At 43.2% G+C, this 20,447-nt stretch overlaps 1 protein-coding gene across 1 annotated transcript in view; it reads right to left on the reverse strand.

Moving 5' to 3' along the window:
- LOC149840065 (uncharacterized) overlaps positions 1-17,886 on the reverse strand; it is a 101,977-nt gene extending 84,091 nt beyond the window's left edge. Inside the window, exons 1-2 of the mRNA XM_090003020.1 lie at positions 17,498-17,886; positions 17,345-17,398 (exon numbers count right to left, since the gene is read on the reverse strand). Coding sequence (XP_089859146.1) covers positions 17,345-17,398; positions 17,498-17,815 — 372 coding nt within the window. The 5' untranslated portion in view covers positions 17,816-17,886. The remainder of the gene's footprint in view (positions 1-17,344; positions 17,399-17,497) is intronic.
- Positions 17,887-20,447: the final 2,561 nt, after the last annotated feature.

Below are 20,447 nucleotides of genomic sequence, written 5' to 3' on the forward strand. Positions count from 1 at the left end.
TTCAAATGATTTCAAAAGTTATATTGAAAATAATGGGATTGTTCATCAAAGATCTTGCCCCAAAACACCTCAACAAAATGGATTAGCCGAACGAAAACATAGACATATAATAGAAACTACAAGGACTGTAAAACCCACTTGAAAAAAAATCGGACCCGGGTCGGGTCGGGTCGGGTCCGGACCCGACCCAGGCCCGTCACCGTTAGGGTTTTAAAACCCGACACAGGAGAAAGGGTTTTGAGAAAAACCCTTTCCCCTGTGCGCCGTAACCCCCCTCTTCGACCCGATAAGGGAAACCCATCGGGGTTTCCCCATTTGTCGCCCCTCCCCGAGCTCTTTAAGAGCGTTGCGGGAGGGGAGGATCGATGCCCCGCCCCCCTTCTCGTTCCCTACAGGCGACAGCCTCGCCGGCAACCCCGACCGACGCCTCCTTCTCACGCCCTCTTCCCTCGTCTGCCTGCCAACGCCTCCTCCTGCTGGTCCGATCGCCGCCGACGCTGCGACCACCGCCGGCGACCTCGAAGGCGCTTTTCCCTCTTCGCCTCTCTCTCTATCACCTCGCCGGGAGACCGACAGGCGGCGCACGACCCCTGCCGCGCCTCCCACCTCCCCTGTGCCCATCGGAGGCCCGACAGGTGGCCTACGGACCCCTGTCGTCCCCTTTTTCCTCCATGGGGGTTCGTCGGAGTGCCGGCAGGGGGCCAATGGCCCTTGTGACACCCCCTCGCCCCTCTCTCTCTCTCTCTCTCTCTCTCTCTCTCTCTCTCTCTCTCTCTCTCTCTCTCTCTCTCTCTCTTCGGCAGGGATTTGTCCCCCTGCCAACGTCCTTTCGTCGGACGGTAGGGGGCTCGGCCCCTGCCGATTCACTGTCGTCGGCAGGGCTCGACCCCTGCCGATTCGCTGTCGTCGGCAGGAGTGCTACCCCTGCCGCTTCAGTGCTGTCAGCAGAGGCAAGCCCCCTGCCGCTTCGCTGTCGTCGGCAGGGGTGCGACCCCTGCCGCTTCAGTGTTGTCGGCAGAGGCACGACCCCTGCCGCTTCAGTGCTGTCGGCAGAGGCTAGCCCCGTGTCGCTTCGCTGCCGTCGGCAGGGGTGCGACCCCTGCCGCTTCAGTGTTGTCGACAGGGGCTAGCCCCCTGCCATTTCGCTGTCGTCGGCAGAGGTGCGACCCCTACCGCTTCAGTGTTGTCCGCGAGGGGCTCGCCCCCTGCCGCCTCGCTGTTTTTGACAATGGCTTATTCCCTGTCGCCCCGTTGTCATCGGCAGTCGGGGGATCACTCACTGCCGCCTAATCCTACCCTTGCCCTCGTCTCACCATTAATTATATTAGCATAATTGAATATTTCACACTCTTGCGGATTTTCGCAACAGGTCCCGATCGTGCTTCGCGGCTCGACCCTCGTTTTATCCTCACGCGTAGGCGTACGCAGCTGCACGACATCCCAAGGTAGGGTAAAGTCGCACAAGGGGCAATCGATCTAATTAAGTTGAAATAATTAAGATGTCCATGCTAGTTGTACTTAGATTTATATTGTTTTTGTGTGGCGTATTATTTTTGTCTCCATGTTTATGAGTCGAGGTACGATTTTACTCTCCGAGTATTAATTTGCGTATTTGCTTATGTGTTGAAGGTGGTTTCGCACTTTTTGAAATACATATGCCCTTGTTTGCTTGTATATATTTTTGCCTGCATATTTCCTTTGAGTGAGGTACGACTTCGTGTCTCATGTATTACTTATGACCTTATATGTTTGCCTATCTAAGTGGTCAAGGTATGGATTGGCACCTCGTGTGTTACTTATGTGTTTTTCGCTTGATGTGCGGCATCGCAAGTCGAGAGTTGCTTGTCGTCATGTTATAACCTGCATATGCTCACATTTATGGTAAATATGTACTTACATAAATGAAGTCTTGTGCCTATCCTGATTCAGTTGTTTTCAAAACACTAGAAGTTGTACTTGTGCATTGCAGTTCTTTAAAAGAGGGTTTCCTCCTGCGAACCCAGTGCTCTTCAAAGGGCACAGCTTTTGCAAAGTTAAATTTTAATCCTCGCAGGATTTCGAAGTTGCATTTGAGTCCTCCCAAGTCCGCACACTTGAGAGAAATTTTTTATAACCCCGATTCGAGTTGCGACCCAATTCGAATAACCCCGATCAGGGGCATGAGCATATGAATGAGTGGGGTTCTGTTGAAGGACCCATTCTTTATTTATCAATCTAGTGTCACATGTCGATACTAAGATAAATTTTGGATGCAAGATTGATAGTGTTGTGCCTTGCGTGAATGACTTAATTTGGCAGTATGGCTTTTAAGGATTAATCGTGTCAAATGAGCACTCCTTTATTCTTTGGATAGTTATGAAGTTGTGTGTTGGGTGTTCCTTTTGAGAAGCCCACACACCTCTCTGGTTCAGTATAGCGTACTTTTAAACATGCAAAACATGTTAAGTACTTTGTTGATCGGCCGAGAGATCTGAGATGACCTTGCATCATGAAATATGAAAAATGTTGTTGAAGTGAATTCAAAACTTATCTTGCCAGGCTGTGTTGTATTAATTCTTTTGCAGATAATATCTGTTGGGTTTCTTTTGTGAAACCATTTCCCTTTCATCATAGTCGTACTTTTGACAAGTACGACCGTACTTTTTGACAAGTACGTCTTCTTACGTTGCGATGATTGGATGAGTAGGTTGTGGCAACCTTGATGAGTGCAAATAACAAAATGTTGTGATCACCTAAATAAGTGATGTTTTCGCCTTCACCGGCAAGATACTCGAGTTAGTCGAAAGATCAGAGTATGTAGAATGGGTCTTTAGTTAACTACCCATGATGTACTCGTTCGAATCGCTGACTCCTGTCAGGAGAGAGGACAGGAAGGTACAAAACTTCGATGGACAGGCCATTAATGACAGTTACGAGCAAAAGACTCGGCTTCCCCAGTCATCGGAGTTAGGGGAATGAGACTACCATAATTATCCTAGGTGGTAGCTCTCCATGTTTGGGATGCATTCATTGTTTATGCTGCTTTGGGAATTTCTCTCTTGGTCACCGACCGTCCCCTTAGGTGCGGACTCAGTCAGCTATTCGGGTTATCATAAAATACATAGCATAATAAACCCCCGGATCAGTCTAGGTTGTTTCTAGAGTCGTGCCTTGTGCGTACCCACTTGGCCAGTTAATATCGAAACATAATTTAAATCCGATTACACAATTTGTTGAGTTATACGCGTATGAAAGTTATGGTGTACCACCGGTTCAATACTTATGGAATTGTGTGTGTGGTTGATGAAATATTGTATTTTGCTAGTTAAATTTCTTATGCAGTTTTTTGCTTGTAGTAGTTAGCCTACTTGTGTCAGTAAAATGCTTGTAATAATTTTAGCATTGTGTTCATGATAGTTTGCTCTATGACCCTGCTGAAAGCAAATTGCTATTTAATTGTCTGTCTATTTGACATATTAAATTATTCTACTTAATTATGTTCTATATTGTTCTGTCTGTGCACCTACCGGTTTTTACTGAAACTGACTCATTTTATGGGCAGGTTTTGGATAGGTAATACAGTGTGCGATGGCACGATGGCGTGATGAGATCAAGATAGAGCTCTTTCCCTGACGTTTCGCTCCTGAGGACAGGTTGCTAAATTTGGTATAAAGGGTATTCCAAAATTTCTCTTTTTATTAAACCTTGAGTTACTAAAGTTGTTTTAGTAAACTTCTTCTCGGTTTCAACAAACAAATTCTCCATCATTGAAATTGCATTTCAAAACCATTTGATTTCAATAGTTGTGCGTTATTCGGCAAAGGAAAGTTTACGCTGTAATGCGCTCAAGGTCCATTGACTTGTGGTTTTAAAAATATCATTCTCCGCTGAAGTACTATTTAAACTCTTATTATTGTATGATTTCAAAGCTTTCTAAACTATTCTAAAAGTTACAAGTCCTGGATTTTTGGGGCGTTACAAGGACCCTACTCGTTTCTCAAAAAATTCCAAAAAGATTTTGGGCCGAAGCGGCTCTTGCATCGGTTTACCTCATAAATCGACTTCCATCCAAAAATTTGAATCAAATATCCCCTTTTGAAACATTGTATAAACAAGAACCCGATTACATTATACTAAGAATTTTTTGTCGTAAATGCTTTGTCCTCACCGACAAGAACGATAAACTATCTCTCAAAGTTATTCCTTATGCATTTTGGGGATATTCGAAAACACAAAAAGGTTTTAGGTGTTATGGTATTAAAAATGACAAACTATATGTTTCAAGAAACGTTACCTTTTTAGAAAATATGAGTGGTTTTGAAGAACACAAAACTAATGAAGATAATGGCTATTACTCTTTTTTGTTTGAATTATTATCTAGAAATGCGGATTTTTTTAGCGATGATGAATTGAATGAGGATGGAATTATAAGTGAAAATATGCCACCACCCATCCAACTTGAAGAATAAATGATAGTTGAACCAATTACCTACTCACATAGAGATAACAGTACCTTTAGAAGTGCAATAGAAAAGTATAGCGACTCTAGTGAGCCATCCAACCATTCTCGAAGAACCGAAAGATCTAGGAAAAATCCTTCTAGATTTATATCATACAAGTCTTTTTCTCCAAAACATAGGGCATGTCTTAGCGTGATTCACTCATATCAAAAACCTAGGAATTTTGAAGAAGCTAAGAAAAGGATAGAGTGGAGGGACGCCATGAATAATGAACTTAGAGCCCTCAACAAAACCAAAACTTTGTCCTTTCAATATCTTCCAAAAGGAAAGAAATCAATAGGATGCAGATGGGTTTTAAAGTCAAAACCAAGAGTGATGGCACTCTTGAAAGATATAAAGCCCGCCTTATTGCAAAAGAATATAGTCAAGAATACGGCATCGATTATGAAGAAATCTTTGCCCCTGTTGCACGAAGGGTTATTGTAAGATGTTTGATCACCATTGCATCTATTAAAAAATGAAACATTTACCAAATGGATGTTAAAAATGTTTTTTTAAATGAGGACCTTAATGAAGAAGTCTACATGGATGCTCCTCCTGGTATGAACGTACCAAAGAGAAAAGTCCTTTGTTTGCAAAAAGCGCTTTATGGTTTAAAACAAGCCCCTAAGGCTTGGTGTGATCGATTTAATGAAGTATGGTTCAAGATGGTTTTACTTCATTCTACACTAACACTGCTCTGTTTGTCAAAAAGTCCGATGCAGGAATTCTGATTTTACTGTTGTATGTTGATGATATGTTGATAACCGGTAGTGACATAAAGGGCATCAAAAACATTAAAATCACTTTAAAATAAAGGTTTGAAATGTCAGACTTGGGGTATCTGACTTACTTTCTTGGTATCGAGGTAGCCTACTCTCATAGAGGCTATTGTTGTCTCAAACTAAACTTGCATGTGAGGTTCTTGACAGATCAGGTATTACTGCCGATAAAATTTATGAGACCCCTGAAATTGTGGGATAAAAAATGAAGATCGATGATGGGATACCTTTAGAGGATCCTACCCTCTACCGGCAACTTGTGGGGTCTCTAATGTATCTTAGTATCACAAGGCCAGACATCTCTCATGTCGTGCATACTGCAAGCCAATTTCAGCATGCTCCTACATCCGTCCATATGAGTGTTGTTCTCTGAGTTGTTAAATACATAAGGGGAACTTTAAACAAGGGAGTTTCTTTCCTCATCTTCTGAGTTAAATTTAATTGCATATACTAACTCTGATTGAGGAGGTGACCCAAATAATCGTCACTCCACTACAGGCTTTTGCATTTTTTTAGGTAAATCTTTGATCTCATGGAGATGCAAGAAACAACAGAAGGTGTCTCTATCATCCACCGAAGTAGAATATCGAGTCATGGCTTCTATAACTATGGAGATTGTCGGGATTCATCAGTTGCTGCAAGACATGGGAATTCAAATTCAAGAACCCACAAAGTTGTGTTGTGATAATAAGAGTGCAATCTATATTGCTAAGAATCACATTTTTCATGAGCGGACAAAGCATATTGTGCAACGCCCCAAAAATCCAGGACTTGTAACTTTTTTGAATAGTTTAAAAAGCTTTGAAATCATACAATAATCAGAGTTTAAATAATACTTCAGCGGAAAATGATATTTTTAAAACCACAAGTCAATGGACCTTGAGCGCATTACAGCGTAAACTTTCCTTTTGTCAAATCTCGCACAACCATTGAAATCAAATGGTCTAGAAACGGAGTTTCAATAATTGAGAATTCGTTTGTTGAAACCAAGAAGAAGCTTACTAAAACAGTTTTATTAACTCACAGTTTAAGAAAAGAGAAATTTTGAAACACACTTTATACCAAATTTACCAACATGTCCTCAGGAGCGAAACGTCAGGGAAAGAGCTCTATCTTGATCTCATCACGCCATCGTGCCATCGCAGACTGTATTACCTATCCAAAACCTGCCCATAAAATGGGTCAATTTCACTAAAAACTGGTAGGTGCACAAACATGACAATATTGAACATAATTAAGCAGAATAATTTAATATGTCAGGTAGACAGGAAATTATATAGCAATTTAATTTCAACAGATTCAGAGAGCAACTATCATGAGCACAATGCTAAAAATTATTACAAGCATTTTACTGGCACAAGTAGGCTAACTATTACAAGCGAAACACTGCACAAGAAAGTTAACTAGCAAAATACAATGTTTCGTCAACCACACACACAATTCCATAAGTATTGAACCTGTTGTACCCTATAACTTCCATATGGGCATAACTCAACAAATTGTGTGATCAGATTATGTTTCGATATTAACTGGCCAAGCGGGTACGCACAAGACACGACTCTAGAAACAACCTAGACTGATCCTAGGGTTTATTATGCTATGTATTTTATGATAACCCGGATAGCTGACTGAGTCCGCACCTAAGGGGACGGTCGGTGACCAAGAGAGAAATCCCCGAAGCAGCATAAACAATGGATGCATCCCAAACATGGAGAGCTACCACCTAGGATAATTATGGTAGTCTCATTCCCCTAACTCCGATGACTGGGGAAGCCGAGTCTTTTGCTCATAACTGCCATTAATGGCCTGTCCATCGAAGTTTTGTACCTTCCTGTCCTCTCTCCTGACAGGAGTCAGCAATTCGAATGAGTACATCAGGGGTAGTTAACTGAAGACCCATTCTACATACCCTGGTCTTTCGACCCACTCGAGTATCTTGCCGATGAAGGCGAAAACATCACTTATTTAGGTGATCACAACATTTTGTTATTTGCGCTCATCGAGGTTGCCACAACCTACTCATCCAATCATCGCAACGTAAGAAGACGTACTTGTCAAAAAGTACGGTCGTACATGTCATAAGTACGACTACGATGAAAGGGATATGGTTCCACAAAAGAAACCCCAACAGATATTATCTGCAAAAGAATTAATACAACACAGCCTGGCAAGATAAGTTTTGAATTCACTTCAACAACATTTTTCATATTTCATGATGCAAGGTCATCTCGGATCTCTCGTCCGATCAACAAAGTACTTAACATGTTGTGCATGTCTAAAAGTACGCTATACTGAACCAGGGAAGTCTGTGGGCTTCTCAAAAAGAATACCCAACACACAACTTCATAACAATTCAAAAAAATATAGGAGTGCTCATTTGGCACGATTCATCCTTAAAAGTCATAATGCCACATTAAGTCATTCACACAAGACACAACACTATCAATCTTACATCCAAAATTTATCTTAGTATCGACATGTGACACTAGATTGATACATAAAGAATGGGTCCTTCAACAGAACCCCACTCATTCATATGCTCATGCCCCTGATCGGGGTTATTCAAAATGAGCCGCAACTTGAATCAAGGTTATAAAACATTTCTCCCAAGTGTGTGGACTTGGGAGGGGCCAAATGTGACTTCGCAATCCTGCAAGACTTAATCATACTTTGCAAAAGTTGTGCATTTTGAAGAGCCCTGGGTTTGCAGAAGGAAATCCTCTTTAAAAGAACTATAGTGCACAAGTGCAACTTCTAGTGTTTTGAAACAAGTGATATCAGGATAGGCACAAGACTACGTTTATGTAAGTACATATTTACCATAAATATGAGCATATGCAGATTATAACCTGACAACAAGCAACTCTCGACTTGCAATGCCGCACATCGAGCGAAACGCACATAAGTAACACACGAGGTACCAAAACCATACCTTGACCAGTTAGATAGGCAAACACATAAGGTCATAAGTAATACACGAGACACGAAGTCGTACCTCACTCAAAGGAAACGTGCAGGCAAAAATGTATGCAAGCAAACAAGGGCATATGTATTTCAAGAAATACGAAACCACACCTCAACTCATAAGCAACTATGCAAAATAATGATCGAAGAATGAAATTGTACATCGACCCATAGGAACGTACAGGCAAGTATATATGCAAGCAATTAAGGGCATGAGTATTGCAAAAAGGTACGAAACCACCTTCAACCACATAGGCAAATACGCAAATTAATACTCGAAGAGTACAACCGTACCCGAACTCATAATTATGCAGACAAGAAAATATGCAATGCAGAAACAATATAAATTTAAGTATATCCAGCATGGACATCTTAATTATTTTAACTTAATTAGGTTCATCAATTGCCTTTTGTGCGACTTTACCCTACCTTGGGATGTCGTGCAGCTGCGTACGCCTACGCGTGAGGATAATACGAGGGTTGAGCAGCGGAGCACGATCGGGACCTGTTGCGTAAATATGCAAGAGTGTTAAATATTCAATTATGTTAATATAATTAATGGTGCAACGGGGCAAGGGTAGAATTAGGCGATGGCGGCACCGACGACAACGGGACGACAGGGAATGAGCCACTGTCAAAAACAGCGAGGCGGCAGGGGGTCAGCCCCTGCCGACAGCAGTGAGACGGCAGGGGCCTACCCCTGCCGACATCAGCGAAGCGGCAGGGGCTGAGCCCCTGCCGACCGCAACAAAACAGCAGGGGTTGAGCCCCTGCCGACAGCCATGAAACGGCAGGGGGGCCAGCCCCTGCCGACAACACGAGACGACAGGGGACCAGCCCCTGCCGACAGCATCGATGCGGCAGGGGAGGCAGCCCCTGTCGACAGCCACGAGACGGCAGGGCTAGTCCCTGCCGACAGAGAGAGGGAGAGAGCTCGGGACGGGGGGGTGACAGGGGGACAAGCCCCCTGCGTGCAGAGAATCAAGGGGCAGCAGGGGGGTTATCCCCTGCCCTCCCAAAAGCCAAGAGGCGGTAGGGGGTGAGTCCCTGTCAGCCCAACAAAACAAAGGGCGACAGGGGCATTGCCCCTGCCAGCCGAGATAGGAAGGCGGCAGGGGCACTACCCCTACTCGCCAAAACCCCAGAGGCAGCAGGGCGAGCCCCTGCCTGCCAGGAAACATGAAGCGGCAGGGGCATTGCCCCTGCCTACAGGTGATCTAGGGGTGGCAGGGGGACTGACCCCTGCCAGAAAAAGAGAGACCGGGGCGAGGGTGACAGGGAGGGCAACCGACCTCCCGTCGGTTTCCCTATCACCCATAGGGGTGAGGGGGTGTCGCAGGGGCCATTGGTCCCCTGCCGGCACTCCGGCGCACCCCCAGAGGGAAGAGGGGACGACAGGGGCCCATAGGCCACCTGTCGGGCCCCCGATGGGCACAGGGAAGGTGGGAGGCCACGGCAGGGGCTGTGAGCCGCCTGTCGGCCTCCCGGCGAGGTGACGGAGAGGGGGTGAGGAAGAGAAGAGGGAGGAGGAGAAGTGGCGTACCTGGGAGGCGAGGTGGCTGGCGATCGACGGCGTGCGCAGGGAAGGAGGAGGCGTCGGTCGTGGTTGCCGCCTGCAGGGAACGAGAAGGGGGGCGGGGCATCGTTCCTCCCCTCCCGCAATGCTCTTAAAGAGCTCGGGGAGGGGCGACAAAAGGGGAAACCCTGATGGGTTTCCCTATCGAGCCGAAGGCGCGGTGGGGGGGGCGGCACTCGGGACTGCGTCGGGTTATCTTAAAACCCTATCGCAGGCGGGCCCGGGTCGGGTCCGGACCCGACCCGGCCCGGGTCCGATAAAATAAAATAAAAAATTTGAAAAAACGTGGGTTTTACATATTGAGATGGACTGCCATTATGGCAGAGAAGCATATCTACAAAAAGCCATCGACCTTATGTGACTTCAGAATATTAGTTGGCAGATTTTTTCACCAAGGCGCTTTGCTCTCCAAGATTCAACTTTCTCCTTGGCAAACTTTCGGTCATTGCGCCCTAAGTTTGAGGGAGGGTGTTAAACTGTATCTCTCTTATGTATATATATTTACATATATATATATAAAGAGAGATACATATACATATATATATATATATGATATATATATATAATATATATGTATATGTATCTATCTTTATATATATGTTTCTCTCTCTTCTTATAAAACCCACAAGGGTATTATAGTCATTTCTCCTTTTTGCGCATGTTCATAATTATGAATATGCTGTAATGTTTTTGTACTTTTATTTTTTCTTCTTTTCTTTTTTTTATTTTTTTCTTTTCTTTTTCTTGTTTGTGACTAAAGACAACTTGAAGGGGGCTCAACAGTAGCTGTTGGGCCTCTCCAACGGTTAGAATTCTAACCGTTAGAGGGGCTCCAATAGTTAGTGGAGCCCCTCCAAGGCCCCTTGCTAGCTTATAAAAAGGGGAGTTCCCCCTTTGTAAAAACTACTTCTTGGAGCTTTTGTTCTCCATTCTTCTTAATAAAAATTCTTTATATTTTATATGCCTTTGTGCTTTTGCATTTCTTTATTGTACCTTTGTGTACATTTGTTCTAAGTGTTCTTGCGCCTGCTTATAGCACACTTTATCTCCTTTTTTAGATATTTTCACAATGTTCAGTTCGAGTTTTAGATTGCGGACTTCTTCATCAAAGCTCTTCCTCTACCACATTTTTTTTTCTTTTCTTAACAAACTTTCGGTGATCTCACCGTAAGTTTGAGGGGGAGTGTTAAAATACATTGTATATATCTTATATACGTATATTTATATAATATACATATATCAGAGGCATTTTGGTCTTTTCCTATCCTATAATAAATACAGTCCAATAGGGACTGTACTATCTTTTTATCTTATTTATTTTTTCTGTTTTTTTTGTATTTTAGTCAAAGATGACTGATGGGAGCTAGTCCACCGACTGTTAGACTGCCTCCCTCTATTGTATATGTGGATCTATAAATAGAGCCACACTATCTCTTGTAAAGATATGTTTTTTACAAGCATATGTGTGGTGCTATAAAAATATTTATTTTTCCATTGATCTCAAGTGAGAAGATTGTATTCTTGTGTGATTCCTTTGTGAGATTGTATTTGATCCAATAGTGGTCTTTGTGTGTTTGCGAACTCTTGTAGCCCCTTGGTGGCATTTCATTATGATCGTTATTCACTTTATTTCAGTAGCTTCCTATGGAAGCTTCCAAGGCCAAGAACTAGTAACCAGATGCTCCAACTGTGCTATCGCACATAGATAGAGCTCTGGCTGGTTCTTGGGGCTTCTCCAGCAAGCTGAGTGCAATTCCCCGACGTTCTTGGATCCATCAAAGTCCCAAGACTCTCAGGGTATGTTTGATGACTTGTCTATGGTTGAACGAAATGAACAAAAAAACCGGAACAGAACATTGGTTCTGTTCGTTCTGTAACAACTGATCCAAGTCCAACGTTTGTTTGGACCATACTCAAATGCTATGTTCCAAATGTCCGTTGTTTGATGACAATGTGCGGACAACTTGAATAGTTCCATAATATTGAAATAAAACATAGCATAAAAATACTGACTGCAAATACGCAACCAACCATTACATAATATTGAGTAGAGAAAAAGTGAACCTCAACAAAGCCAAATCCCATTAGTTCTGTTAACGTGATAATCTCTACACCAGTCAATTACAAGTTGAGCATGTGAATACACAGCAAGGATGAGAAGATATTATCCAAAATATGTCAAGAAAAACCATACGGTGCATAAATGAATGGCTAACATCTGCTAATAGTCCTCCGCCACCACCTCCGGCGGCGGCCCTCCAACCCACGTCAACCGCTCCGAGCTCAACGCCATCCTTGCCCTCGCCGCCTTCCTCTCCAAGTGCCCCTCCCACTCTGACCCCCGCCCTCGATTAGGGCTTTAATTTCAACGCAAATGATGGCACACCCGTTGATACAAGAAAAAATTGTGTTCCCTCCGTTCCTGTTCTTTTTGTAACGGGGGGGAGATGGATCAACAATTACAGTGTATATTGGACGCGGCGGACGTGCGGAACGTCTCTCACCGCGTCCAATGTTTGTTAAAAAAGATGTTCTAAATGTCTGTTTTGTCCCGTGCGACGCACGGAACGAGCCATCAAAAATGCCCTCAGTGAACACATGGAGGTACCACAAGCCTTCCTAAGACGTGAGGCTTGCTGAACAAGCCAAGTGGTTGTTGCCACTTGTCTACCGCAGCCTATCAAGGGTAGTGCACCAGTCCAGCGCCTTTGGATGAGTTATGGTGACCGGTGGCAAATTCTCCAGTGAGATGACTTCCAATGGGTCCCAAAGTATCCCGGGGGTGGAGGGGTTTGTGCCGAGGAGATTCCCTACAGAGATCAACCTTGAGTAGGGCTCAATACCGCAGCTACAGCTAGGCACACCATTAGCTGTCGTAGCTGGTTCGTGTGCATGGGTTGCGCGAATTTTCAGACCCCAGTGCGCAGGTGAAGCACCTCTTCATTCTTCTGTTAGTATTATCATTAATCATACGATGCAAATCAACAGTATCAATGCTAAAAATCCTAGCTTAGCTTATTTAATTTTATTTATAAAAAAACAAAATAAACAACTGATAAAAAGAAATTACTAAGATGAAAAGGATTTCTCTAACATCTTCAAAAGTTCTGGAAGAAGAAATTTCATGATTTTATGAAAATTAGATCTAGATTCAAGTTATATCTAAATGCATTTTGTGGACTTGTGGCTCGATGTAAAACCCCATTTAAAAAAAAATATTTGTTTGGACCCAGGCCGGGTCGGATCCGGACCCGACCCGGGCCCCTTTTTATTAGGGTTTTACATAACCCGAGCTTTCGGGCGCCGCAACCCACCCCCCCCCCCCCCCTCTCCCCCTTCGCTTCCGGGCAAGATAGGGAAACCCATCGAGGGTTTCCCCATTCGGGTGCCCCCCTGCGCCTTTAAGAGTGAGGTTGGAGGGCGAGGGGAGTCACGCCTCCCCTCTCGAGCTTCCTCCCCCTCGCGTCGGTCTCCTCCCCTGCTGCGCACGTCGCCGCCGCCGGCCACCGCTCCCAGGTACGCCAGCCTCCCTCTTCTCTTCTCCTCCCTCTTCTCTTCTTCACCCCCCTCTGTCACCTCGCCGGCAGGCGGCTCACAGCCACTGTCGCGGCCTCCCACCGCCTCCCTGTGTCATCGGGGCCCCGACAGGTGGCCTACGCGGCCCCTGTCGTCCCCTTCTCCCTCTGCATTTCGCCGGAGTGCCGGCAGGGGACCGGTGGCCCCTGCGACACCCCTTTTTGCTGCCACTTTGTGGCCGTTGGCAGGGGCTGGGCCCCCCCTGCCGTCCTGTGTTGTCGGCAGGGGCTCAGCCCCTGCCACTTCGTGATGTTGGCAGGGGCACAGCCCCTGCCACTTTGTGGCCGTTGACAGGGGCTGGCCCCCCTGCCGTCCTGTGCCGTCGGCAGGCGCTCAGCCCCTGCCTCTTTGTGGCCGTTGGCAGGGGCTAGCCCCCCCAGCCGTCCCGTGCTGTCGGCAGGGGCTCAGCCCCTGCCACTTGGTGCTGTCGGCAGGGGCTCAGCCCCTGCCACTTCATGCTGTTGGCAGGGGCTGGGCCCCCCTGCCGTCCTGTGCCGTCGGCAGGGGCTCAGTCCCTGCCACTTTGTGCTGTCGGCAGGGGCTCAGCCCCTGCCATTTCGTGTGGTTGGCAGGGGCGCAGCCCCTGCCACTTTGTGGCCGTTGGCAGGGGCTGGCCCCCCTACCGTCCTGTGCTGTCGGCAGGGGCTCGGCCCCTGCCACGTCGTGCTGTTGGCAGGGGCTCAGCCCCTGCTGCTTCGTTGTTGTCGGCAGGGGCTGGCCCCCTGCCGCCACGCTATGTTTTGACAGGGGCTCATCCCCTGTCGCCCCGCTATTGTCAGCGGGCAGGGGCTTGTCCCCTGTCGCTTGTCTGTTTTCGGCCAGCAGGGGCACACCCATGCTGCCTCTCTCTTTTCCTATCGGCAGACTTGTGTTTCTATTTCTCCGGATAATAAGTAAACGTAGCACTGTTGCAGACCTCGCATCAGACCCCCGCTCTGGCTCCGCGGCTCGAGCCTCGTATCATCTACACGCGTAGACGCACGCAGCTGCACGACAACCCGAGGTAGGGGAAAGTCGCACGAATAGTATGTATGAACAAAATAAAATAAGACTTCTGAGATAGAATAGTTATTTTGCATACTTGCGTATCTGAAGAAGTATTGGTTGATCAATGTTTTACTCTTTGTGATTCTTTTGAAATTACATAATGTAAATTCGTTGGTTAGACTCATTCTGGAAAGAATCAAGTAGTTTAATTGGCATGCCTGTTTAAGTGTGAGATTACTTAACTCATAATTGTCTATTCTGCATGCTTATTCCTTTAAAACTGCATACTTAAGGTAGACTTTGTGAATAGACTCAAAACCACTGCAATTGCTATTGTAATCAAACCTTAAGGCAGGTACGGTATGAATTCTATGTAAGATCATGGAGTATATTGAAGTGTGAAATCTACACTTTATTGAGTTTGATGTGATAATATCGGGCTCCACAGGCCAAGTGCCCAGAAAAGCAAAACATGTCATGTATGAACCAAAAGAATCATAAAACATTATATGTTGCCCTCTCATCGTAGTCGTACCTCTAGGGAGGTACCACCGTACTTTTGGACAAGTACGTCCCATGTGGGTTACGATGGTTGGAGGATGAGGTTGTAGCAACCTCGATGAGTGTAATTAGCACAATGCTGAGATCACATAAATGGTGACCTTTCGCCTTCACAGGCAAGATGCTCGAGTGGGTCTAATGGACCAGGGCATGTAGGATGGGGCGGCGGTTAAGAAACCCCCGTCGTACCCATCCGATTTTCACGGTTCATCAAGGGAGAGGATGGATGGTACAAAGACTCCGATGGACAGGTTGTTAACAACCACCCCACGGGCAAAAGACTCGATTTCCCCAGTCATCGGAGTTAGGAGAATTGGGATTACCATAAATTATCCTAGGTGGTAACTCCCAGGCACTCCTGCAGAAGTTGGATGCATCCATGGGCCACGAATGCCTTTGGGGATTTACTATCTTGGTCACTGACCGTCCCCTTAGGAGCGGACTCAGTCAGTCATCCGGGTTTAATGAAAACACCTGACATAATAAACCCCCGGATCAGTCTCGGCTGTTTCTACGTTTCGCGTCTGTGCGTACCCACAGGCCAATTAATATCAAAACTTAAAGAATATCATCATGAATAGTTGTAGAGGACTGAAACTTAAACAGCTCTTTCACTTATTAAATTTGTTAGAATAGACTACAATTGTTTTACTTGTTTAAATATCATCACTGCTTATGTCATGAATGTCCTGTTTTATTTTCATCCTACTTATCTGTTCGTGCACCTACTGGTTTGTTATGGAACTGACTCATTTCATGGGTAGGTGAAGAGTAGGACTTCACTGGCGGCCGATGGCGTGGTGCAACATGGATCAAGATTTATCTTCTTTCTGCTGGCGGCTTGCCTCTTTGTCTTTTTGGAGTTTTCTTTAGATTTATTGAACTTTGGGACAAAATGCTCATTTTGTAATAAACTGCAGATTTTTAATCTATTGCCTTATTTCTTAAATTCCTTTAAGTTGTTGTACATGTGAATGATGGTTTTTTTCAGCTAACGTACCCATAATTGTTGACTTGTGTTCCTTTCTAAATGTCTTCCGCTGTCGTTTTTAAAAGTTAAAACTTTAAATCTTTGAAAGGTTTTTCGATAAAGTTTTTGAAATCACAAGTCGAAATTTTGGGGCGTTACACTCGATGTTTCTGTTCGTATTCTCCCTTGAAGGTTTGTCACAGCTTGAAGAATCAAATCAGTGTGTCTATTATAAAATGGGCGTTGTGATAATATTATTCATAGTCACCTCTATATCATTCAAGGTAATTTATCAGGGTTTTTCTTGAAGAGACTTTCAAAAGATTGTATTTCTTAGAAAATTCTCAGGAAAATCTTGGGAGTTTAAAATTTTGAAAAAAATACAAACGATAAGAAAATAATAAGTTTTGCATGATTTTTCTTCCATAAATATAAATAAATGAGTTTTAAAATGTTTTAAAAATATAAAAAAAAAACAAAAAAATTAGGAAATGCAGACTTAAAACTTAAAAGTATTAAAAATGAGCTTTTTCTCAAAAAATACCATGATATTTTGACTTATGGCGATATTCTGAAAATATCACCAATTCACCAGATATTCCCTTTAATATCGGCTACCTTGAAATAGCCAATATTAAATCGATATTTTCAAAATATCACCAATATAGATGACACTGATATTACTCCTCGAGATTTCTCTGTTTCTTATGCATTCTCTGTGTGTCTATTACAAGAATGGATGCTCCCATGATATTTCCTGATTTTCGATATTTGCTTTGTCCTGTGTGCATTATTTTCCAATTACAATTAATGGAGAAGAATGATGATGCAATTCATCATAAGTTTCATAACCTACTGCAATTCTTCTCTGAACTAGGAATTCTTGGATTTGCAATCTGTAAGAGATCTGGTGAATTACCGCTACAGTGGTCAAGTATGGCTACAAAAGCCAGGGACAGATTCATGATATTCTTTGGTATAAATTATGAAAGATGATCGAAAGGTCTAAAGCAAGCACACAAAGAAGCTATATCACAATCTTCTTTCAGATTAAACTTCAGATGAACCATGTGCGGAAACAAAGACAGCAGGTGAGAGGAGGTTCTCTCTCAGGAAAACAAGACGGTCATCTGAGAAAATTAAACAAAGGCACAAAATAAAACTACATCCTATTTCCTGAAGATCCAAAGAGTAAAAGGCAAATAGAAAGAACAAGCAACATCATGATCTTATTTACCATTTATCGTGATGAATGACCGAGAAATCGACGTCAAAGATAAAACAAGCAACGTGTTTGTAATCTAAGGATATGATGCTCCAAGGATCATTCCTAAACAATAATGCTAATAATAGTAATTTCGATATTAAAAATAAAGCTTCAAATGAAACTGGAAGATCGGATTCCGAAACATTTCTCTAAATTTCAAACAATTCAGAGGGGAGAACGTACCTGCATCTGGCTACCACGCAATGTTGACGTCTCTTCCCGAAGCTCCCGCAGAATCTGGAATTCAGAAACAAAAGAATAAGGAAGAGGAAAACTATAATTCATCGCAATCGGCAGAAAATATCACGGGAACAACGATAGAACGACTCTAATTACCTCGGGCTCGCGAACGTTATCGAGAATGTAGTCATAGAGCCGCGGCGTGATGCTTACGACCTGCTTCTTCCCGTACTTTCCGTCGGATGCAACGACGAACGCGTCTGAGAGAGCCTGGATCTCGCCGGACTGCGTTGCCCTAGCGCAACGGAACCCGGTTTTCCGTCCAGACATGAACAGGAAGGAACGGAGTTGGGGCGGACGATGAGGAAGTATTCCGGTGAACGCTACGGCTTCCGGTGAGAAGACACGACGAGCGAAGAGGGGAAGGACGAGAGAGGGAGAAGCAGAGCGAGCAGGTGCTCGGAAATTGGCCATTGGTGAAGATGCGCGGGAAAACTATGCTGGAAGAACGCTAAGTTCTCCAATGGAAACTATGCGGGAAAACTATGTTGGAAAACTTCTCTCAGGATTTATCTAGTGAAAACAAACGGACCGGATCGGAAGTGAACAGAGTCATGTTTCTTGTTCCCGATTCTAGATGGGGCTCGATTTCCACCCAACTCGAACCAATTTGAGATGGATCGAAACCGGATACAAGGATGTCAACGGGTTGGATGTAACAGTAACACGACATCCAACCCGAATTTGAATCCAATTAGGCTATGTTTGGGAAAGTTGAATCAGAGGTTGTGTTGTGGTTTCCGATATGCTAGACTCAAGTGTTGTTTGACAGCATTGGTATTGCCGAAACAATGCGTTGGGACTGGTGTTGGCAGGCTCAACACCACATTTCAACACCTTTCACGACAGCATAATTTTGGAAACTCTCATCTCTCGGGCTCAACACCACATTTCAACACCTTTCACGACAGCATGTTTTTGGAAACTCTATATCTCAACATCACACGTTGACAACATGGTATTTTGGCAACACACTGAAATCGTGTTTTCATCCCATTGCAAGGTTCCCATACATAACTTATAGCTTTAGTTGGTGTGGTAATCAATTTTGGATTCAATTAATAATTGGAATTGAGTCTGGTAGTAAGTTTTGCATTAAAACTTGAATTTGAATTCGATTAAAACCCGAAATTAACTAAATAAGTGTAACACAAAATGATGACCAAACCACAATTTGCGTGTTTCTCAAAAAAAATCACAGTTTGTCAAAATCAGCCCAATGATCGAATCTGAAAATGTTGGGTGTTAAAATTACTATTTTAACCTTCGCATGTGTAGACTTCGTGAGGATATGTGAATTTCCTCTGTGAGAGACTTTAGTATTATTTTTTTACCCTAAAATTTGTGAATTATAGTGAAACACAGGAAAAAACAAAAAAAAACAGACAAAAATATATTTTGACATTTGAATCGCTGGAAAACGATGAACGAGCGCTGAGATATAGCCCCGGCAGTATTCTGAAAAAAAAAAGGATGAACGGGCATGGTTGTGCCAAGCCCAATTATTCGGTGCTATTTTTCGATCACCTACATCTATAATTCAAATAATTGATAAAAATAATAGACAGATCGGCACATTAGCTTTCCAATGCCAAGATCACCTTTATTTGATGAGCGATTTAGAAAAATATCTTTTAAAAGATAAAATTTTCAGATATATCGGACCATCTAACTAAAAGATTGATTCACACAATTTTTTTGTGACCATTAAGAAGTCTGCATAAAATGGCTAATATTTACAATGATGAGAAGGTCTGCATAAAATATAGGCAATAATAAGGAATTCCACGTATATTTTATGCGATAATGAGGAAGTTTGCGTGTATTTTATGTAGATTTTATGCTTCATAAAATATATGTGAACGTCCTTATCCACGCATAAAATATGTGCAGACTTCTCCATCCTCGTACAAAATATATGCGGACTTCCTCATTATCGCAGAAAATATATGCAGACTTTCTCATTTTCGCACAAAATATTTGTGGAGTTCTTCGTCCTCATAAAAAATATATGTGAACTTCCTCATCCTTGCATTAAACATATGTAAGCCTCATCATCCTCGCACAAAATATATGCGAACTTTCTTATCATCGCACAAAATTTATGTGAACTTCTTCATTATCGTACAAAATGTATGCACACTTTTTCATAGTTGCAAATATTGGTCAATTTTTGCTTATATTTTATGTGAACTTTGTAGGGTTCACAAAAAAATGGTGTAAATTTATGTTTTAGTTATATTGTATGACATATTCAAAAAGTCTATCTTTCAGATGATATTTCTCTCAAATCGCTCATCAAATCAAGGTCATCTTGGTGGCGTTGGCAAATATTGGTCAATCTTGGATGATATTTCTCTCAATTTCGCATATCCTTAAGAGGTCCGTACAAGTGAAGGTTAAAATTATCATTTTAACACCCAACATTTGCGGATTTGGTCATCGAGAAGATGTTGACAAATTATAGAGTTTTTTGAAAAATAGGCATCATTTTTGTCCTACAATACGATCATTTTTTGTAAGTTTAAATACTGGGGTTTAAGCTTGTCAAAATCATGTTTGGTTTTGTTTTTTTTATCTAAATCCAAATCCGATTTGGTTAGACCCAATAATGCCTAGATCTAACCCAAGTCCAACCAATTTGCGTCCATGCTAGACCCACAGAGATGTCAGTAGGGCATAAACCCACGAGTTTGAATGTGTAGGTTGGTTATGTTGTATGCCTTTCAAGACAGGTGAATTTAGGATTATTTGGAACTCAATTTGTAAATGGTTTAATACTATCCAAATGCAATTACCAATTGTATGCAATGGATTGTCTCAATGAGAACCAAATTATATGGGGTAACAGTGGATCCCTTAAAATGAGATTGAGAATAGGTTTTTGGCACACAAAAGTTACAAATATATTTGGGCTCTATTTGTGAATGTTGCAATGGGGGTAGAAACATAATTTCCATGGGTTGCCAAAATATGGTTTTGTCCAAATGTGGTGTGAAGGATAAAGATGCCAGAAATGTAGGGTTGGGGCTGCCAATTTCATTTT

This window comes from Nuphar pumila, chromosome 4 (genome assembly GCF_984573655.1).
Source record: "Nuphar pumila chromosome 4, dmNupPumi1.hap1.1, whole genome shotgun sequence".
NCBI lineage: Eukaryota > Viridiplantae > Streptophyta > Magnoliopsida > Nymphaeales > Nymphaeaceae > Nuphar > Nuphar pumila.